This window comes from Watersipora subatra, chromosome 9, assembly GCF_963576615.1.
Source record: "Watersipora subatra chromosome 9, tzWatSuba1.1, whole genome shotgun sequence".
NCBI classification, from domain to species: domain Eukaryota; kingdom Metazoa; phylum Bryozoa; class Gymnolaemata; order Cheilostomatida; family Watersiporidae; genus Watersipora; species Watersipora subatra.
In genome coordinates, this window is record NC_088716.1 from 52,001,752 (window position 1) to 52,025,511 (window position 23,760).

Sequence of the window (23,760 nt, forward strand, 5' to 3'; positions counted from 1 at the left end):
TTAAAAAGTTGATTGGAAAATTATTTTAAAAAAATGCAGTTGTATGTTTGTTGAAGGCTTTTTTTAATTTCCGTTTTAAAACAACATGCGAAAACTGCAAAATGATTTAATAATTAGTTAATTTTGTTCCCGTTGCATTGAAGTGATTTTGCAATATGGCTTGCCGAGGTTTTCAAATTTTTACGTTGACGAAGAATTTATATATTAGCAACATTCCGGCTACAATGCGTGCATCGTCTGTCTTTACAAAGCCTCTGGTGACGGTCAGCAAGGCGTACGAAGGTACTTCTGCTGCATGCTTGAAATACTTGTGTTCATGCAGCAAATTTAGAAAGCAAGTTTAGAATAATTGGTTATTTATATTCTATTACTAGAAATTCCCCTGTCATACAGCGACCAAAGTGATAATGGAAAAAGAAAGTGTACTGCCGGTTGAGAAATGCAATATTAGCAGTCAAAGGGCACTGTAGTGCAATAGGAGAACTGCGATGGTAGCTGTAATGTACTAGGTGTTATTATGTACAACAAACAGTAATATTGAAAGGAAAATATTGTAAATGTTTATAGATATTCCCTACAACAGGAGAAATGCAATATTAGAAGTAAAATGGCAAACTGCTGTGTAATATACACAGGCTGGCGGGCTGTATATCATGGGGCATAGCAACCAATATTAAGAAGTTGTGATATTTATCTAAATTTCTGCATTTATATCTAAAAAAATTATGCTGAATTTATAAATCTAAAGATATTTTAGGTGGTTGTCATAGAAATAGATGTATATCTATAAGAAAATGTAGGCCTATTACTTAATTTTGCAGATATTAAAAACGGCTTGGCAGTACCGCAGTATTAAGTACAGAGCAGTATCATGAACAAAACTTTTAGAAAAATAATAATAGTAATATATCGCATTGTCACTATATACTTCGATCTTGAAAATTCGAATGATTATTCTTATAACTAAACATTATAATAATCTCATAAAATCGAATAATTATTCTTACAATTAAATTTTGTAATAATCTTATGAGTATCGTTAGAAAAATATCATGTATAATCTTTGCTAATGTATAGCCATGCTAATATTTGTACTCCGACAAACTAGCTGTGCCGTGTAGTAGACATGTCTGCCACACGGGAAACTAGTATAATATTCACCTCTAATCTTTATGATATTTTTTAACTATTCGTAACTTAACTAATGAGTCTCCAACATTTCCTGCTAACATGTGTTATAGCAGTGCTCGAGCTTACTTAGTAGATGTAACCTCAACAATGAAGTACCAACTAACTTTATTTTCGTTGTACGACTTTTGTAGCCTCAGTCACATGAATTCAGCAGTTATCTGGATCAAACATACTACGTAGTTTCCGAGAAATTTATTCAACTAAACAGATTGCCGTTGTTTGCCATTCAAACTTGGCCCATTTCTATTAATCTTATTTTGCTTATGCAAATTTGTGTAAATGCTTAAGAAATGTGACTAAAAGTAGAGCTAGTTATGTTAATACTCGCAGTTTCAGACTTCTATCTTTTATGCATTGCTGTGATGAGCAGCTCCGCCAGTTTCTATACTATGTTAGCACTCTTTGATGAATAAAAACACTATATAATGCTATTTTCTAATACTGCCATGACACTCTAATTTTAACACTCGGCAAGTTTTCCGGCTATTGTTTGGCATTTTCTTTCGAAGATTCATTTTTATGGAATGGATTAATATTCTATATTTATGGGTAAGCTGTCTTTAGCACAAAGATTAGCTTTGAGATTGTTTTTTCGAAATGCTGTTTTAAGTTGCAAGTTTATTTCGGCGTTGTCTGGTAATACAGTCTAGGTATTGGAATAAGGAATAAATTTTGGCTTTTGGTAGTATCATTAATATACCTAGGTGTAAGCTTGTGATCGAGAGTCTTGTAGCTTTATTTTTTCCTTTGGCTCTATAAAAAGTTTCAAACTGAGCCTTCCATTTGTATTTTATGATTTTTTTGTTTTATATGCTATTTCTATCAGGGTTCACTAAACATATTATGGAAATGTTTACTTTTCCATATCTATAAACATAAATATTTCCATAATTTTATGGAAATGGATATGAAATTTTATTTTAGAAATATGGAAATAATATAGAAATGAATTATGAAAATAAAATAGGGAAATGTTATGGAAATGGAAATAATATGGAAATGAATTATGGAAATGTTATGGAAATGGAAAAAATATGGAAATGAAATAGGGAAATGTTATGGAAATGGAAAAAATATTGAAATTAATTATGGAAATGGAAATTGTGACATACACGTAATCCCTGATCTCTATGCATTGTTCGAGTGCATTGTCAAAGCTTTTGAGTTTGAAAACTTAAATTGTCAAGATTTTTTTTGAAGTGCCATTCTGAAGTCTCTTTCTCCTTCCCTTTTACAGTGAAAGTTTGAAATGTATGCTTTTTGCATTTGCTGCACTTTCAAGAAAAAGCTGACCTTTCAAAATAAACATACTTACACAAGTGTCTCACGTCATTTAGCTTCAAATCGTACAAATCTTTTCACAACGAAATCCACAGTGTCACACAAGTTTGAATTTTATAGGATGGTGCAAATGTAAAGAAAATAACGTTGCTCTTGTTGGACAGATTTCTGAAAAATTTAGCACATTTCAAAACTTATCGGAACGCTGTAAATAGTAAAAGTTCTTGTTTGAGTTTGCTACTAAGTTGATTCTAAAAATAAATGATGATTGTGTGGTAGCTGAGATTTTTCTTTGCGATGTATCTTGATCTAATTACGATTAAATTTTGGAGAACTCTTCTATAATCTCCAATTAGAGACCAATAGACTACATGTCAATTGTAGCGCACGCGTCTTAAAATAATAATTGTAAAATTTAATTAAAACCGTTTTTGACTGGTATGTTTCCTGTTATTGGTAATTTACTCACTAACAGAACACATAACCTCAAAGTAATTCTTAATCCTTATAAAATGTTAAACATTTGATAAGGACATCTCAGGACAAAGTCACTTTTATGACTCATCCTTGGTTTTTTAACATTACCAAAATCAAAATTTCCACAATTATTTGTTTTTCAAAAATACCGCTATCATTGACCATAAAACAAGTGAAAGTGATAAGAAAAAGGAAGTTGTTGATGCAAACCAATAATACTGCAGTTACAAAACAGCCAACAAATTAAAAAGTTAAGTTTTGTTTTTCCTTTTGTATGACCAATGGGTGAGTTGGAAAAGATCTTGGAATGGATTAGGCAATTTAAATGTATTTCACTGTTCGTAAACATAAATTCCCTATAACGTTAACATTCTTGGAACAGATTATTTACATTGTAGGAACGTCTACTGTACTTTAACCTCATAAAATGTTCGTCCTAAAGCGTCAACTAGCAAGGTTTGATTTTCGGCACATGTTGCATTTTATATTATTATCTTGACATATACATACTTGGTAGGGTGAAAGAGAAATGTTTTATTTTAGCCACATTTATCGTCTTTGAATTTAATTGCATATTAAGATTTTTTACTTTGTATTAGGGTCAATTATGATCAATTATTGTTGTAATCTTTAGCTAGCAAAGATCTGTTGAGTTAAAAATCACAGCATTCAAACCTTGGAAATTGAAAATAAATTGTTAAATATTTGTTTTGTATTATGATATTATTGTTCTTGACATATTTCTTTTAATTCCTTTTGTAATGAAATTGTAGTTTCACAGTGTGTTTTGGTACATGATGACGCTCCAATTACATAAAATAAACTATGCTTGAATTCACCTGTAGGAAACCTGTAGGAAACAATGTAGGAAGTCAATTACACCATTTTTCAAGCACTTCTATGCAGCCGGTTGTGAATCTATGTCACATACAGATCAAGCAGACGCCCATGCGCACACAGACGGAGTTACTGTTTGTCGTTCGTCAAGTTATAGCGATAACTATAACTTGATAAACAACTGTAATGTGATTACTATGCTATTGTGCTCACACCTATGCACCACAATTACAACAATCAACACATACAATTGGTTACTACTAGCACACCTAAAGCTATGTTTGACGCGTAACGGTTATAAGCAATTAATGATTATAAGCAAGCTTCATACAGCTTTAGTCCCAGTTCTTATTATAGTAGAGATTTAGACTAGCTTACGTAAGTTACTCAAATTTATTGGGTAAAGAAATTTAGCCAATGGCAACTAAATTTGGCAACTAATGCTAAATTTTCTGTGCAAAATTTTTTTATTATTTGCCCAACGTCGGGCATTCACCCAGTTTTACTATATAAAATCCATTCCAAGTTCAACAAAACTTGGGCATAATATTTGTATGATTATAAATGCATGTGATTGTTAAAACCTGTAACAAATACAAGTTATAATTATGTTAATACATTATAAATAGAAAAATACTGTATGGAAAACATAAAAATCAGAGAAATAACGAATAACAAAGTCTATGAACGAATTGTTTGTTTACCTTTGGCATTAGTCATTTAGGTGAGGCTAAGCGAAGACTGGGGAGTTGGAGGTCATAGGAAGGTGTTGTATTGTTGTTTTGGTTTTGTTATGCTCAAAATAATTGTTTTAACATAAGTAAGAAAGTTTATTTACATTAGTACGAACTGGAAAATTGGATATCTTACACAAAACAGAACTTGGGTTGCTAGAAACTAAAGTTGTCCAACTGTGTATGTAATGTATGATAACTCCAAATTTACCACAGTGGGAAGGGGTAAATTTTTTTCCCAGTTTCACAACTGGGAAAAAACCTATTGGGCAAAAATGAACACTTGCTAAATTTAAAACATACACAAGAAATTCAAAATGAACACCCACGGTAGAATCAAAATTTCTATTTCTTTTTTTTCCAATTTTATTTTGGGTTTGCTTTTAAAACCGAAACAAACGGGCCCTAATGTGAAACACCTTTTAGTCTTTCATACCTGAAAAGGTTGTTTGTAAGTCAAATCAGTATTTCTATGTAATGATGTTTAGTAACTTGAAAATTTCATATATACATTGTATATATATAGTCTTTTGTGAGTAGAGGTTTCACTGTATATGATTATATGCAGGCTAACTGTAAAACTGGTCGAGATATGCAACAATTTGTTTATGTAGTAAAACTTTTCATACTTCAGTCTGAAGTCATTATGCGGCCGTTTGGCATACTTGTTAACATTTTTGATCTTCGTTGAAGACATGTCATAAAGATTGTCGAAGTTAAATTATCTATACAAACTTGATGAAAATGCCATTCGATTTTATCATTTGTAAAACAATCCCGAAGTGTTTGTATTTTAGACAATGTATCTAAAAATAGTCCCACCTGGCTGCCAATATGTACTCATCAGTCAATGGTTACACAAAGTTCTATAAGACACTTCAGCTCGGCAGTGAACGATGATACAGTCTCTGCTTTACCAGATCCTCTGGAGATGCAAGATGGTTGGTACTCATCATAGTATGATATATGTCAGATGTTATTTTGTTTTAGATAGCAGTTGATTAACTTTAATGTTGGAAACACCCCTACATGTATGATACTTGTACTACTCCGTTTCAGCCCTCTCCTACTAAACATATATGCATTCATGCTCAGAGAAATCTACAAATACAAATGTATAATTTTCACTAAACTATAAATTCGGAGTTACTTTTCTAATAAATCGTGGTCATATAACTCCAAAATTTATATTTTCCTTGCTCAATGCTTGTGCATGTTATGGCTGTGTGATACATCACAACGACTAGCTGCTATGATGTCATTTTGCGATGTGCGCCCAACATCATCGTTGACAACACCGATGTGATGCACATTTGTAACTTGTTAAACTCTGACACCGATGAACACAACTGTTAGCATCTTGATTGGCTGTTTGTTGGTGGCATCGGATCCAAGTTCTGTTTCTGTGGTGTCTCGAAGATTCATGTAGAGATAACAAAAGGACTTTCGGTATCAGGAGAGGTAATTTGAAATTTCTCTTGGTTGTTGGTTAGCAGTCACCGACAGTTAGTCGCTCGTAGTGTGTACACCTTATCGTTTGGGATGACATCATAGCAGCTAATCGTTACTGTCCATCATACAGCTAAACGCTGATTTGAGTGATAGTGTGAATGGGCCTTGATTTTTTAATTTAAAGATGGTGATGTAATTTTTTCATTCGTAGTTTTAGCAAATTGACTTAATGATTCCATGAATGAACATGAAGTAGTATATGGATAATGCCCATTTTTTCTCATTTTGTCTACAGTATAAAATACTCACATGTAGTCTACGAGACATTGTTTTTCAATTGTTTGTTTTGTGTAAAAAATTATTGTAAAAGGTCAGGTTCATTTAGTGTATTTTGTCAAAACTTAATTGAATTCACTTTTGGAAAGCATTTGGAAGCTGTTTTTATCTTTAGGAATAAAACAAGAAACATTTGGTTGGAACAGGTAGTTTATTTTATTCACCTTTGTTAATAGTTATAGTATTCATTCTGTAATACATATGTTAACACACAATCTCTTCTCTGATAGCTGATTCAGTTTATAATGTTATGTTACAATAAATCGTCAATGAGTCCCTCAAGAAAATTGAAAGTTTGCCACTCAGTTTTGCCATTCTAGTTGATTGCCTTGCTGTCTTATTGGTTGCCTAAACAAGGTCTTTTTTATAAGATTACTTTACCATGCAATAGATTTCTATTCTTTCAGTGCCTAGTAGGTTTGCGCAGTGCTACATTAATTTGGTTCTTACAGGTTTTGGAAACATTTTGTTTTGCTAAATAGCAAACAATTTATGCTAGGAAACTACCCTAGGACACTTATATTTCGCTAGTATTTAGTTTCGTGAGTAGCTCACAGAGTAAAATTTCGAAGCAACTTAATTTCGTAGCTCTGATGAGTGCGAAAATATAGTGATGTGAAAATAAATGCAATGGAACAAACATAAATATATTCCTCAGGTTCGGTTCACCGATAAAAAAAATTCAATTCGCGACTAGTTTGTAATTGTGAACCGCAGGTAGAATGATGTGGGCAAGGTCGATAATGCAATTTGATCGCTTGCTGCCATTTGTTTCTTGGACTATCAACAGGCCAGTTTTCACTGGGGCAGCTGGCCGGCTGAGCCGCCCTAACTTTTTGGGAATTTTTTACGGTAAGTACAGTCCAACTCGAAAAACTTGCCCTCAGATAAAATGTAACATTTCATCTCAAACACAAGGTCAACGCAAACGGATTTGTTTGTTCAGTTCCAACGCAATGATAAATTCCTTCAGATAACTCGACCTCAACATCCTTTATTCGAAAATTTATTTGCCCAACGGCCATGGACGCGGTTTTTATCGCTGTAGAATGTCACTTCATTCCAAGCCATAGAGACAAACATCAACCTCTAGTAGTTCTTAGGCATCATTATTATCATCAACAGAGGCAAAATATTTTTTGTTAACGACTTTTATAAAGGTTTGCAAAAGATTCAGTTTTATCAATCATCCGCTTGGCCGTGTCCCATCGAAAGCCTAAAAGCCTCCGAATGAACTTAAAATAAAATCCGCAAAATTGATCTTTGTTAAAACGCTCAAAAGGAAAAGATGTTTTGTTTTTCTGAGCGTATTAACTGCGGTCATGTTTTGCCAATTTTAATTTAAAAACGTCTCGTCAGTCACATCACTTAAAACAAAACAAATCTAAAAAAAATTACAAGTTATTGAAGAGGTGTCAGTGGTGAATCCAAACCTTTCCAGAGCCATGCTGCTTGTGTAGTACTGCGAGTGTCAGTGCATGTGTCTTATTTTCTTTCAACACACGGTGCTCACTGCATTGATTGACGTCCCCAGCAAACGATAACGCTAACTAATGCATGTGCATTGACATCAAATTCCTATCATTATAAATCATTCCTAATGGGAAAATAATCCTAAATAATTGCAAAATAATAACGTAATAAATTTTGACAGTCAAATTATTTTGTCGGTTTATATTTTAACGATGCTATAGTGGTCGTTAAAAGCGTTAAAATAAATGTTGTTATAAAATTCAATTATACAGTATCAATGAACAAAGCTATTTAGTTTCGCTTTTTCGCTCGTTTGTTATGATAGTTTAGTTTCGCACATGAAACTTTCGCGAGAGGATGACACCGCGAAAACGCGAAAGTTAGATGCCGCGAATACATAAGTGTCCTAGGGTACTTTAAGTTAATGTTGCAGTTTTCTATTATATTTACAAATCCTTTGAACTTATAAGTTATAATTTACCATCATAAATAATCTGATTAAAGTTTTTTCATCTTCACAAGTAATTTTGTAAAAATGGCTTCAATACAAAGCGCTTCTAGCTTTAATAATCATCTAAATTGCTATTAAAATTTATTGTATACAATTCATAAACTGTTTTCATACAACTGCATTCTAATTGTAGCTGCGGATGTTCAGATGTTTAGACCTGATGTTCAAAAAATAAAGTCAACAATATTTAGATGGCATCTGATAAACAGCGGCTTGCCACAGCATTAGCGTATAAAATTGCAAGGAAATTGACTCAAAAATCTTTAGTTATTCACTCTATATACATGTATATGTTATACAATATATAGAGTGATATATGACACTCCATATAACATTTAGTTATTCACTCTATATACATGTATATGTTATACAATATATAGAGTGATATATGACACTCCATATACATGTATATGTTATACAATATATAGAGTGATATATGACACTCTATATACATGTATATGTTATACAATATATAGAGTGATATATGACACTCCGTATACATGTATATGTTATACAATATATAGAGTGATATATGACACTCTATATACATGTATATGTTATACAATATATAGAGTGATATATGACACTCTATATACATGTATATGTTATACAATATATAGTGATATATGACACTCCATATACATGTATATGTTATACAATATATAGAGTGATATATGACACTCTATATACATGTATATGTTATACAATATATAGAGTGATATATGACACTCTATATACATGTATATGTTATACAATATATAGAGTGATATATGACACTCTATATACATGTATATGTTATACAATATATAGAGTGATATATGACACTCCGTATACATGTATATGTTATACAATATATAGAGTGATGACACTCCATATACATGTATATGTTATACAATATATAGAGTGATATATGACACTCCATATACATGTATATGTTATACAATATATAGAGTGATATATGACACTCCATATACATGTATATGTTATACAATATATAGAGTGATATATGACACTCCATATAACATTTTTACGATTTCTTGGCTCTATGAGAAAAGTTTTAGCCAACATTGAATGATTGGCATAAAAACAAAGTCATTTTTTAGTCATTAAAACTGGTAAAAATATTATGTAGCCTAGAAATCCTGTTTTATATAAAAGAAAACATCCATCTCAGACTTGGTAAAACACATTATATAAGTTTTTGGTGTAGCTTCGAGAAGAATGTTAGCATTTTAAGTTTTTTGTTGACCACAGTGTATGAAACCTTTTGTAAATGCGGGAAAGGATTTAGTAATCGATAGGAATTGAACATTTCATCGATTTCAAACAAAAGTGAAGGATTAAAGGTTCTAGAAAGTCAACCAACGAAAATACATCTTTGCTGTGCTGTTAAAGGAACTACCTTTATTGATTTCAGTGTGCTTGCTTAAATTGGATTACAATTGTATGCAGGAATGGGCAGACAAGTCTGAATTCTGAGTAAAATGTTAATAAAACTGAAAGTTTGGAAAGCTTAGGTGCTGATTTTTTCACGATGAAAGTCTAGGAGTATATAACTCCAAGAGTAACACTAAGAACTGTCTTCTAAATAATAATATCGGCAGGCCTGTATTGCTGATTTCTTTATATAGATTTTGTTGGTGTGTTCGATGGGTTTTCTTTGACAACAGTTGTTCAGATGTTTTACATATAGATAACAGTTATATTTAATGATTGTTGTTAGTCCATTATATATAATTATACGGAATGACCCATAGTAGTTTGATCTCCCTAATTATATCGCCTTATGTTTTTGTATTCTATTTCTATCTTATCAGGTATGTTTGAGTGCTCTCTCAAATTGTATTTTTTCTTATGCTGTAAGAACATTTGGGTTGATAGGTGTCATGTCCAACATTAACAAACAAATAACAGAAGCAAGTCATGGCAGATTGTTTGCTGTCATACATATTGCGGGAAAACAGTTCAAGGTCACTTCGGAGGATCTCATTCTAATACTAGCCAATAAACATTTTGCCGATGTAGGAGAACGTATAGTCCTAAACAAGGTGAGTCATCGCTCATCCTGGCCCTGCGGCAGGCAAAGCTATATTATAAGATTCGATTTTGATATTTTTCTTTGTGTGGTTTCTTTACGCTCCAATCATCTCACTGATCAGGAGGTTAAGTGTTACATTCGGAAATCAAGGTGGAGTTACTACGAATGCGCACAGAATATCTGCCCATAGGTGTTACTTGGTAAGTAATAATTTGTGCAGCATTTTCTAGTTTTGCCATAGTTATTTTATCATAGTTATATTACGTATCCATAAAAAAGTTATGTTTGCATAGTATGCATAGCAATTAGCCTACATTTGCGTATAGAATATGCATCTTACTCTGTCAGATCAATCGATGAATCAGATCAATCTCTTGAAATTGTTATTCCAGCATAGTTTATTAACAGGGTGATAGAAATCTTTAACCGCCGTGATATCTTGGTGTTACTGTTTTGCTGACATTGAATGTCAATTAAAGATAAGCACTGTTTGCGCTACCTCAACCATCCTAGGTGTAAGATGTACACACTATTGTGCAGTGACTAGCTGACTGTTTTTGTTAACTCTTGTTGTCTTAATAAAGCACCGTGTTATCATAACAGTGGTAGTCAGTAGGCAGCTATTTGACTAAGAGAATGCTCTTTTGTTTGGGGAAATGTCTTTTTTTAGCTGAGATTGGGAACCAAAGCTATGAAATGTGTATTCATTTGAAGGCTAAATTTACGATTCTGAATAAATGGTTTTGATGGTTTATTCTCAATGCATTCAATGAACACAATATATACGTAGATAGTAAAATGGAAAATTCTTAGTGTTTTCTCAAGAACCATAGACGCAGGCATTGTAGTTGTTATCTCTATTATTGCAGCTTCCAATAAATCGATGTACAAAATAGTTCAAAAGATGCAATAATAGCTTATCCGATGTAATGCCGTTATCTTCACTAGATCTAACTTGACTCTTATTATTCTATGTAAACGTAAATCAGTTTATGCCAACAATGTTCATCACTATCACTGGAATTCTTAGCAAGTCGATGTGAGCATGTAAAATATGGCTTTAATCCTTCCTTTTGATGCATTTGCTGTTCAGGCATTTACTGTAGCAAAAATCTTTACACTCAACTACCTTGAACATGCAATGTCTTCTTGGTATTAAAACTATTCGTCTATTCAATATGTTCTGTAGTTTTCAAAACGTTATAAATATGATTTGTTACTGAGATGTATTATTGGTTTTTTGCCGTGTCTAAAAATGAAAATCATGCAATTTGAACAGCTGTTCAGCATGCATAAGCTATTCAAAACTTGATTGGGTAGTTTCATTGACTGCCTTGTCAAGAACGTTCAGGTATCATCACAAGAAGGGGTACTTTATCCAATCTTCTTTACTTTACCCATTTAGGTAGAAACCATAAAACCTCTATGTGTAAGCTATGGCACAGATTTTTTAACCCTCCCCCTTATAGCGTTGTTTTGTTAGAGGTGACATTAAAATAGAGGGTGGCGCTGTATTTTTTGACTAGCTTGTCAAAATAGAGGGAAAATAAATTTAACTCTTTCATGGGTGAAGCGATGCTAATGTCGCCTATTAGCATAGTACTTTCCTTTGAGCAGAGCGACATTAATACTGCCAGCATGAATTTTTTTGTTAAACCGTTTTTCATATTCGTCGAAGTATCAGACCGAATTAAACGAAGAACTATTTTGAATAAAAATGTTAGCCGGATACAGTTATTAATTATTTCGATGGTATTGCTTTCAAAGTTTTAGAGGAAAAAACCATAAAGCTTTGGAGTTAAAAAACGGACTTTGATACACCATACTAATGGCTGCTATTGCGTCCGTACGGTGTTTCTAAATCTGAAGTATTTTCAATCATTTATTAAAACACTTCAAAGTCTTCATGTAAGATCATAAACCAGATTATGGGCAAATTTGAAGACAGTGATCGGATTTAGACTTTACTGACTTCACAACAGAGCGTAGTTCTGATGATTGTGACGATCAATCCAAGGTACCCCATCACTGAAACCATGGCAACCACTACAGCAACAACAAAAGAGTTGTTAATTATCTAGCCGAGTCATAATTAGTACCAGTTTGTGGACAATTTTCTACTTATCACTTTCTATTGTGGGTTGGCAAAGATCAAAGGCTGTCAGTGGCGTTCAAATAAAGGGTGGTGCTCCATTTTTTGACCCACCTCTTATTGTGGCGTTCTATTAAAGGTGGCGTTCAAATAGAAGTCTTACGATGTGTGCTCTTTATACTTGAGAGATGTATTAGGTTGGTAAGCTCAAATTATACAGCTTGTTACAACTGGTGTTTCACTGGTTTCTCTTTGCCATGTGACTTGACTGTCTCCACACCTTCAACTCTTGCAGGTGCTGCTTGTAGCTGGCAAGGATTTCACTATGGTTGGACGACCCCTGCTTCAGTGAGTTTTTTTCTTGCTGACCTTGCCATAGACGCTGATCTCTATAAGTTTAGTGGTAATCCAAATTGACATATTTGGATTTAGACTGCAGTACTTTACAGAGTAATTGTCATACTATCTCGCATGCTGTTTCACTTTCAATTTCATCTTTCCATGCCATGCTGTCTAATTTTTCACTGTATGAACCCTAAATAGTTTTCTATTCAGTGGAATCCTTACCTACAAAAGTAATTCGTTGCGGAAGCCATTTCGTATGTAGAAAAAATCTTTAGTAGAATCCGATTTGACCATGTAAATTCTCTAATCCATTCCAAACTTCCTCGAAACTCAGATATAACATTTCTATAAATTATAAATACACATCATGGTTAAACGATGTAATAAATACAGGTAAGAATTATACTATAAATAGTCAAAGTATGCAGCGAAAAGCAATGACGAAATAGCTAATAAAAGCTACGAACAATATGTTTGTTTACTTTTGGCGTTAGCCATGTGGAAAAGGCTGAGATAAGACTACAGAAAGTTTGAGGAAGATTAGAAAAAATCGATGTTGTATTGTTAACTTGACTTTTGTTTTGCTCAGAATAAATGTTTTGAAAAATGTAAGTTGAAAAATTTTATATCTGCCCGAACTAAAAAAAACCTGTCATACAGGAAACACAGAGTTTGAATTGCTAGAAATGAAAGTTGTCCTACCATGTATGCGATATATGATAACTCGAATTTATACAACGAACAAAAATGAAGCACTCGTCATTTACTAGAAAAAAGAAACGAGTTAGGCACATTCTAAGTTGTACACAAAAAAGCAAACTGGCCAAGATATGAGCCTAACAAACGGGCCAAAGTATCCAAAGCTTTTCGGCCTTTTTATCTAGAAATATCTTTCGTAAGTCGAAGCAAAATGTCTGTCAAAAGAAATTTCGTATCCTGAAAATTTCCAATGTAGAATTTTTTGTAAGCAGATGTTCCACTGTATTTGTATGTGGACCGATAATAGCAATGTGTGCCTAGAGGCAACTATGGTACCCTAATAGTTTTCTATATTTTTACTAGATGAATAACTTGACTATATCCCTATAACTTATTTCTCTCAAAGTTTGTCTTTTGTCATCATTGTGTCTAACTATAGCAATTAAAATCTTGCACTAAAAAATCCATACCGACTGGGATTGAACTCTCTGAAATTGCAAGTACATGTATACAAACACTTGCACCTTACCACAAGGCTACGCCGTCCTTATCTGACATAGCTCACCTATGATATCCTTGATGCAATTATATGTTGAAGCTATATATTACTTTTTGCAATTGTTATTCATTTGAAAGCTTTTTTAAAAGCCATTTCAAAATCCATTATTCATTTTTCTTTATTTGTAATTTTCAATTGTGCCGTTTCATTTTCAATTGTGCCATTACAGTGCAATTGTAATGGCACAATTTCAATCTTCAATTTCCACTTATCGTAGAGGGCAATCGCTAGAAATTGTGAAACTAACAAACAAATGTTCACATGGACATTCTCGAGTAGGAATTGCCTCTACATTCTCTCTTGGTTCAGACAGACCAAGTACCCTTGTTGGCCTCACTCATGTGTTTAATTTCGATATTTCATTTTCATGTTTGTGCCAGTATCGATTAACGAGAGAGATACCAGTTTAGCCCTATTTAAAATTTTGATGGATAGCTTCTGCGGCAACAGTAACTTGTTTTATACCCACATTTCTATATACTCTTTGTTATTATTAGTTCAACAAATTGATAATTTTTATTTAGTATTATATAGTCCATTTTAATTTTATCAGTATCAATTGTGGCCAATTGTATCACTTTTCATTGTAACCTTTGTAACAATTGCTTTATCTAGCCATTACTTGCTAATTATTTCATATTTAAACACTTATACAGTTATTTTAGTTTTTCTCTTAATTTATTTCAACTGCACAAAACACTATTCATGATATGAATTTTAAAGTTAAAGTTAAATATGAATATGATATGAATTTTAAAGTTATGTTGTATATGTTAAATAAAATAAGTTTTTTGTGCAAAGCCTTATTATTAATGCCGGGCAATCATCTAGTTGCTTATAGCTGGACACACGGATGAAAGACAGATGATAGACAAACAAACATTGAGGTTTATAGATATGGACCCATTTTAGCATTGTGCGTGTGGAGGCAGTGGTGATACCTTAATTGTTCTCTACATTTGTATGTGGACCAATTTTAACGATGTGCGTGTACAGGCCATAGTGGTACCGTAATTGTTTTCTATATTTGTGTGAGGACTGTTTTAGTAATGTGCGTGTGGAGGCAACTGTGATTGAAAAGACTCTCAGTCACCCTAAGATATGGTTCAAGTATGCAAGAAGAAAGAATTGGCGCTACACAGCATGTAAGCAACTTTTCAGACAGATAATATTCTTTTGTCAATTGCTTGTGTAAAAACCTAGCCAGAACATCTTTCAATATTTTTCACATTCTTCACGGTGTCGTATGTGTTTGTAGTACTGCAGGACTTCCGCACTATCTTAAGGATAAACAGCATAGAAGTGGAATCAGAGGTTGATTGACTCATTAATGCAGGAAGTGAATGCTTCGCACAGCCATCTGTTGGAAAGACTTGAGCAACTGTGTTTCCATCTTCACAGACTACTCTTTTTTACTCTTCCCGAGTGTATTTTGTAAGCTGCGTTGTTTAGAGATTGATCTGTGGATCGGTTACCCTTTATTTGCCAAAATGATTAAACTGATTTGGACTTTCAGCTTTGTTTTTGGCATAAATCGCTAGAGCTGATACCATTCGGTTTCAGTTATCACAATGAGCAGTACAGTGGTACTACATTAAGCGGCTATCTCATTCGAAGTAGGATGACTGAACTTGTTATCCCCACACATTTTGCTGATAGGAATAATGATGAAATATATTTATGCGATTTTAAATGCAGTGGAATAGCATTAATTGATGATAGGAATACACCTGGTAATGAAAGATGAAATAACCATATGTTCCAAATGACCAGTGAGAAATCACTCAACATTCGTACGTTATCAGTTGCATAGAAAGAATATATAAAAACTGCTGACGAAGAATTATTGCAAGTGAATTGACTGAAAGATGATAAACAGATGTTATAAAACTTGATGCAGTGTCATGGTTCCATAGTAGTGTTGCCTGGGTGGTGGTAGTAGAGGGAACAAATGGCGTTTCTCACATGTTTGACTTTGCCTGCAACAACGTTACATACATTCATTCTCATTAACTGCTAATTTTCAGACATACATGTAGACACGAGACAGTGTTAGCTTGTTGGTCTCTGGCTACAGAATATGTTAAACCACTGGCCTGGTTTCACAGCAGATGTGACATGCATATTATGGAAAGACAACTTGAGTAAATGTTAAAAACCAAGAAATCTGAAGGTGTAAGAGAATAACGTTAGTGCGGTATAAACAGGTGCAAGTAGTTGCGACTTTCAATTGAGGTTTAAGCGATGTCATAGAATGAACTGAAACATATACGGTAAGCAGCAGAGAACCAGACAAGCCACCACCCTGAGACTGGGGAGTCGTTCTACGCTGGCATATACGAACCTTTCATGTTTATGACTACAGAACACAAAAAGGTAATAGATAAACAACTGCACAAGAAGAAATGGTCATCGATTACTTCTTCATAATTAAATATTACTACAACAAGTTTCACAGAACAAAACAGTTAAATGACAAACGAAATTATAAATAGCCAGTTTGTTAATGTACTAAATTGTGGCCTTTACAAGCAAAGGTTAACGTAAAGAGTTAATACTTTTGGTTCTCACACATAGGCAAAATATTATTAAAATATATTATTTTGCATATTTTGGTTTAATTAATGCATGCAGATTAAAAGTATAATTAATTTTAGAGTGGTTAAGTACATACAGCATTATGCTTGTTAAGCAGCTCCTCGACCATGCGGCCATAGTCGGCATGGATCTGTGTGAAATGGTATATAGCTCTCTTCTGGATGAATGCTTGTGCATCCTTCAGATGGCCAGCAATGTTTTCGCATAGGTTTCGCCTTGACTCTTCATTCAGCACCTAGATAGAACGACAAAGGTGGGTAGGAAAGTTTTACTTGGCTCAACTAGCTAAAATTGGATTCGAGTCCTACTCACTACAACACTTAACAGAAATGGGTGACAAATGCTACCCAAGGAGAAAAGCTCACCTTCTCCCAGAAAACTGTGACTTGGCTGTAGTTATCCTCTTCTCCACTCTCATATTTTTTCGCATGGCCATGGCATTCCTCCTCAGCTTCCACGAAACATGGCTTCTGCTGTGGACCACTAAAATATGAATAATCAGTATATAGAATTATTTCTCAGCCACGCGCTGGGAGAAACCTCTTCACGGTTGGAAACAATTTGTGGTAATCCATTTCTTGAATCTTGAAAAATAACACCTGAAAAAGTGACAATGTTTTACACAACTCTGTTACATATATGCTTCCATGGTATTCTTTATTACCTTAATTGAAAGATAAGTGCAAGCACTTGCAACTTTTTCGTATGATTCTGGTAACCTACTCCATGTTTAATTTATGTACTAATTAAAAACTAACAGTTGTGGTAGTTGTATAAACTGGCGCATTTCTTTTTCATTTCTGTTTCCATTTCATTAAGTTTTTACTCAGTAACAAAGACTAGCGAGTCGGCACTATCAAGAAGCCGCTAGCCTGATTAATCCTGCACGCTTGACTGCCCAGCTACTTGTTGATTGACTAAATGTCATCCATCCACTGCATATCCACGTAAACAACTTGGATGGTATGCGCTATTGCAAGCAGGCAACTGTAATGGAATGTGATTGCGTCTGTACAAGTGCTGGCTGTTTTCAGCATTTGGCTGTTTTCAGTATTTAGTTGATAAGGTTGAGTCAAGCTGCGTCGTATAACATCGACTTATTCTATCACTCAGCCTGTAAAGGGTACAATATCAGTGTTTAGAGAGAACTCACAACTGTATAGCACCTACCTGAAGCTGTTTGGGAAGTAGTTGGGAGCGTTGCCACCATTGTCTCCTGAGCACATCGGCCCATCCCGCTGATAGTTTTTGGGCTCACAGCCATTGCATCTGTTCACAGGAAGCTGCAGATAGTTCGGTCCGAGTCTGTGTTTGTGGGTGTCACTGTAGGAGAAGAGTCGGCCCTGATAAAAGTGAAAAGTTCGTTAGATGGCAAAACATCCTGTATAGAATTAGTAGCAAGCATTGTTAGAGAGATGTGTGTACAGCCACTACATCAATAACAGAATGAAACTTTTGAACACTCACCAATCATTCACCTGAACCCCTATTTCAAACTCACGCACTGAAATGAAAAGCTGCCCGTACAGGACCAAATAAATGGATAATTGCACAAAACAAATGAAACCTATAGCAGCAGCTTTGAGCATTTTACTAACCTGTGACATCGTCATTATTTAGCTAAAAGCACTCACCTGCAACATTTTGTCAGGGCTAGCCTCAATACCAGGTGGCATGTGAGCAGGAGAGAATGCAATCTGCTCTATCTCTGCAAAGTAATTAACTGGGTTCCTGTTGAGCACAAACTTGCCGACCTCAATGAGAGGGTACTCGGTCTGCGACCAGGTCTGAAATACAACACCACTTGCAGTCAACAGTTCAGTCTGTACAAATATCTCCCCTAACGCTCCATAAACATTACAGCATGCCAGGTGTGAGAGAATGGAGACGATCTCTGAAAAAGACCATGACCATGGCCCTCCCTTGACGGTAGAGACATTTACTGATATGGTCTTTAGGAGGTCTACCGTAAAGATATTTAACCGCTACACAAACATCATTGACTATCAATCGCAACAATCTGATATTTCTGCAAACGAACATGAGATGCCAAAAATGCTTAAATATATGTCAAGCATATTTACAAGTTGAAAAATAAATATATTGGTAACTGAAACGAAGCTATGATACACCTGTTGAACTAGCAAACAGACGCCATGCTATCATGTGATGTTGTAGCAGCCACATCAAACACTGTCAAGTATTATGATTGTGTAAGTAAATTTGCATTTTTACTATAAAATAACAGTCAATCAGAGTAACAATCACAAATTAGAGTCAAATTACACTTCCCAATAGGACAAGTATTTCTGAAGATGTATCAAAACTGGTGTCAACTTGATTTTTTGTTTGCTGCAATTGTATATTTTGCTATCATTGCAAGAGTTACTCACCTTGGTCACATCAAATGGATTGACCTTCGCGTCGGCAGCCTCCTTCTGGGTCATAATTTGAACTTTCATAGTCCACGAAGGGAAGTCGCCACTGGCAATAGCATTGAATAAGTCTCTCAGAGCGTAGTCAGGATCTGACCCAGCGAGTTCATTTGCCTTTGACGCTGGCAGGTTCTTTATGCCTTGGTCAGTCTGTCAAATTGTAATATCCACAGTTATCTCTTGCAAGCACAAATCTATTCTATTACATTGATCTGCGAGAAAAATAAATTAGTGCAATTGAGGAATAACCAACTGTTGGCATTTAGTTAGTCATTGCGTACTAAATACAACTATCACAAAATAAAATGGCTTGCAAATCTTTTTCGTCTTTAAAAATCTTGCGTATCATATTAGAGCAATAGTTTATTATCACCAATTATCAATCTAATCTTTACATAACTGATATACATGGCTAAATCAGGTGGTTACTTTTATATCTATGAAGTTAAGCAACTATCACATTGTCTAATGCTGACAGAAGGCACAAACACAAGATCCAACATTCACATATTTCACCTTGCAATGAAACTTGCAAAAGACGGACTCCCCATCAGCATTGACCATCTTAAAGGTGTGACTGCCATAGCCATTCATAAACCTGAAGCCATCGGGTGTACCTCTGTCGGCGAAGAGGAAGGACACCTGGTGCATTGTCTCAGGTCGAAGAGTAATGAAATCCCAGAATGCATCAGGGTCCTAAAAGTTGATTAAATAGCATTCGGAACACTGCATTCAGAACACTGGTAGACTTAAAGCCCGAAATTGTTGGTTTATAACCAGAAAATGATTAAAGAAGTTGATATCGAGTCCACATATGATCTCGCTCTTAAACGAAACTACCTGTGTCTACAGAGGAACAACACAAAATAGTTGATTACAGCTCACTACAGCAGTGAGGTTAGTACTACGCAGAGGGACAATAGCTAACTAGCAGCACCTATGTTATTACTACCCGTTTTTATTTACAAAACTGAGGACTTTGCTCAACAGAGCGACTACAGGCACTGACGGTGCAGCACCAGTTTTTTTGTAATTCTTACAAAACCAAATTTATGAAAACAAATTTTTTTGATTTCAGTGAGCCTGATCAAATAATTACATTAGCCATTAATGGAGCTACATACGTATTGTTTTAAATAACAACGCATAAAATAACAGAAGTGTCTGAAAAAGCCTCAGTATCAACAATGGCTAACAGTCCGAAGTGTTTCGAACATTCACTGAATTGCGATTTTTTAAACAAAGCAACACCAGATGAAACAAATTCACCAAAACGGAGGAGTAAGGCTGGAAACCAGTCTATTCTTCTAAAGGCAAGCCCTGTCATCGCATGGACAAATGCAATTATTACACCAAGAAGTGTAAGACCAATTTCGTGTGATTGATACGCAGTCATGCATTTGAAGATGCAGCTAAAGTCCCCATCTAATTTATGCAAAGAGAGCAACTCAACCGGCTACATATCCGCCTTATCAGTTCAAAGTGTGGAAATCTCATGACTAGCTTGTGCAGCCAAGCATCACCAGCTCTCCAGCTTAGAGGCTGATAAGGGAGGTGTGGAGATGAAAGAAGGCAATTTTTTGGATAAAGCAATGTCGTACCTTTAGATGGGTCTGAGGGTTTCTCTTTTGCGTGTGAATGAAGCTCGGGAACTAAAATAGATATGATTACAGATAACAAAATGTAGCACGCGATATAGAACAACAACCTGTTTTATTCAAGTCCCAAATTATTTACTGGAACAAGAGAAAAAGGAAAGATATAATGAAAACACACTGTACAATGGAAGGCCAATCTAAGCAGCGAGTAACTCAAGGCAGCATAGACAATATGACAGTTCATCCAGCAGCTACTCTATCATGGACACTGATTTACATCATTTAACCGCAAGAGTTCCATGCTTCCAGCCAGCATGCGGAATATCTCAAACTAAATGCAGACAGGAAGTGTGGTAGTCTAATTAATAATTCCTAGTTGCGAGTAGTATAGTATGGTCTAGTCTATGCGTGTGAACAGATTGAACCGAGAGACAAAACAGTAGATATATAGTTGTTGGAGTGCTTTGCGACATATAGTCATATACAAAATAACAAGTAGACAATGCATTGTGTGAAATCAAGCCGTCTGCACATGCACTAGTTAATGAAAAAGCCACCATATTTGTAGAAAACGATCGTTTTTCTTTTATTTAATAGTACTTTTTGGTGTTGTTTTGATAGTATAATAAAAAAATTGCAAACAAAAGCATCGTTTTTAAGCATTTATTACAAAAGCTTCGTGTTTTTAACGATAAAATTGTCTATGATGGCCGACAACGATAAAATTACGTCACGAAAAAAACGAAAGACAACAGCATGAAGCAAACGTACAAAGATTGGGTCTCTAATGAAGAAGATAGGAGTGTTGTTTCCAACTAAATCCCAGTTACCCTCTTCTGTGTAAAACTTCATGGCAAATCCTCGTGGATCTCTGGCAGTGTCGGCAGATCCACTTTCACCTCCTACAATGAAATAACAGCAATGTTTTCGTCTAACATTATAATTGGACAGACTAACGGAAAAAAGCCTGGAGATCATCACAAACCACAAAAAATTTTCAACTCAATATTAAGATTACTGTATTACTTAAGAGCATGACAAAGCAACTCATTGGAGCAGTACACAGCAGCGTCAAAGGTCGCTAAACACTACTTCATATTAACTCATTAATCGATGGCATAGTTGAACAGTGCTATCCCCACCACTTTGCAAAAGAGATTGACAAATACTGATATGTTTACAACTGAAGCACTACATATTTTACACGCAGTCACAAGAACACCCATTCATGCCGGCAAAATATCATGACGAATGACAGACACTTACCTACGGTAGAGAATCTAACACCCATAGGAGTTCTCTTCCCAACGGTTTCAAAGATTTTAGCCTTGCAGTACTTGGTGATGTCATGGGTGACTTCAAAGTAGCCAAATGCGCCTACAATGAATATTCAGATACAAAACCAACATCGATCTGACTGCATCTAAATAAGCTGAAAAACAGATCAAGCTAGCCTAAATATTTTTTTACAAAACGAACAGAACAGAGTTTAGATCTTATAGTATTCCATGTTATTGAAGCCTACCTCCACCCTTGGCGTGCACAACTCTCTCAGGAATACGCTCTCGGTCAAAGTGTGACATCTCATCCACGAATGTGTGATCTTTGAGCAAAAGGGGCCCTCTCGGGCCAACACTCATTGTGGCCAGCTTTTGTCCAATGGGTACACCACCTGACGTGGTCAGTTGGTCTTCTGACTGAAAAATTCAAATCAATACAGCATGAACTACTAGTTTTACGAATGCATAAGATCTGGTAATATATCTTAAAGGGGGAGAGTTAGTTATTGTGTTCTGTGTTCTCTAGGTTTTGGTATCCTCCTTTAAATTGAATATATCTTTAGTAGTACTTTGCATAGCACTATAATAATAGTTGTAGAATAATTTGATCGAAAAACAAACAAAAATTCATTGAAAAATAAGAATTCCGTATAATTTGTAACAGAAATAACAAAAATCTAGCAAGTGCATTAAGCAAATGGTTCGACTAAACATTTATTAGTGGGAATCTATCTAGAATTTTTCGCAAAAAAATGAGTTTTTATTGGGTTTTTGAGCGAATCGAGCTTGCTCGCATGCAGTAGGAAGCATGACTTTTAGTTGCAACTATGGCTGCGAGTAGCGTTAGGTAATCCATAGTATTAGTTCAGTAGGCTAGGTGCTAATAACCTATGAACGTTTTCGTGAAATACTAAATCGAAACTCGTTAACGCGACAAACTCATAGCGTATCTAACCACATCAAAAATTGTATTATGCGTGTTAAAAAGGTGAAACTAAATAGTGAATCAACCTTAAAACAAATGAATTAGCTAATGACTTTCCATTGGCTCGTTTTTTGTTCATCAGTTCATAAACACAGCAAGTATTTTGTTAGTTTTTCTTGCGTTGTACTTTTTCTACTATCCTAACCAACTGTTAAAACAGTAAAATTTGTATTAAAAATGAGGATTAGGTTAAAAAATGTACATTTAACAGAACTATTTGAAAAATACATACGCCCTTTCCCTTCGCATAATCTGCCAACTGGTTTGTTGCATGTTCACGGCTACCCATGATTGAGCTTGAGGTTGAAGAAGCGAAATACGTTATCGACCGACTAACTGAAGATCCTTGCAAGGAATGATAATCTTGCCAAAACGCATCTCCATCGATAGCTATCACGTGAGTGTGCGTTATGTAATTTGTATAGCCTTAGAAAACAAGCTAGCAGTAAAACGGATTAACGGAGCCGCCCATTGCACTAAACACGATCATATGTTATACGGAGAACTTTAAAGCGAAAGTTTGGCAACAGGAAATTGGTAAATTATCCTTGAAAAATTTATAAAATTTTACTTTCTCAAAGCTTTCTTTCGATGGTCAATGCTTATATGTAGGCCTATAATGTAAAATTTAATCTACCAACAAATATCTTGAAAAGCTTAAAACTTTTTAAAACATCTAATTAAATGCCCATATTGGCATTAACAGAAAGTTTTGGTGTTACTACTGATATACAAGGTTTCACATCAGTGTGGCTTTTAGTAATGGTTACTGTTTGGCCATACAAGCCAATGAAAATGTGCTGGCTTTCAGAAGCTTTTAAGACTGTAATATATACATG

At 34.7% G+C, this 23,760-nt stretch overlaps 2 protein-coding genes across 3 annotated transcripts; one reads left to right on the forward strand and one right to left on the reverse strand.

The window, feature by feature from the left end:
• The first annotated feature begins 80 nt into the window (after positions 1-80).
• On the forward strand, positions 81-15,540 carry LOC137404567 (large ribosomal subunit protein bL21m-like). Its single transcript, XM_068090795.1, has 6 exons — positions 81-282; positions 5,318-5,461; positions 10,174-10,340; positions 12,718-12,770; positions 15,073-15,170; positions 15,284-15,540. The coding sequence occupies exons 1-6, from the start codon at positions 156-158 to the stop codon at positions 15,346-15,348; spliced, it is 654 nt and encodes a 217-aa protein (XP_067946896.1). The 5' UTR covers positions 81-155; the 3' UTR covers positions 15,349-15,540.
• Positions 15,541-15,681: 141 nt separating this feature from the next.
• Positions 15,682-23,304, reverse strand: LOC137404566 (catalase-like). Of its 2 annotated transcripts, XM_068090793.1 has the most exons (13): positions 23,154-23,304; positions 22,182-22,353; positions 21,923-22,033; positions 21,428-21,558; positions 20,660-20,710; positions 19,575-19,754; positions 19,017-19,208; positions 18,258-18,410; positions 17,794-17,966; positions 16,989-17,106; positions 16,700-16,858; positions 16,370-16,384; positions 15,682-16,004 (listed from the first exon to the last, which is right to left on the reverse strand). In XM_068090793.1, the coding sequence occupies exons 1-12, from the start codon at positions 23,208-23,210 to the stop codon at positions 16,379-16,381; spliced, it is 1,503 nt and encodes a 500-aa protein (XP_067946894.1). In that variant the 5' UTR covers positions 23,211-23,304; the 3' UTR covers positions 15,682-16,004; positions 16,370-16,378. The 2 variants fall into 2 exon arrangements, with proteins under 2 accessions (XP_067946894.1, XP_067946893.1); XM_068090792.1 differs by lacking the exon at positions 16,370-16,384.
• Positions 23,305-23,760: the final 456 nt, after the last annotated feature.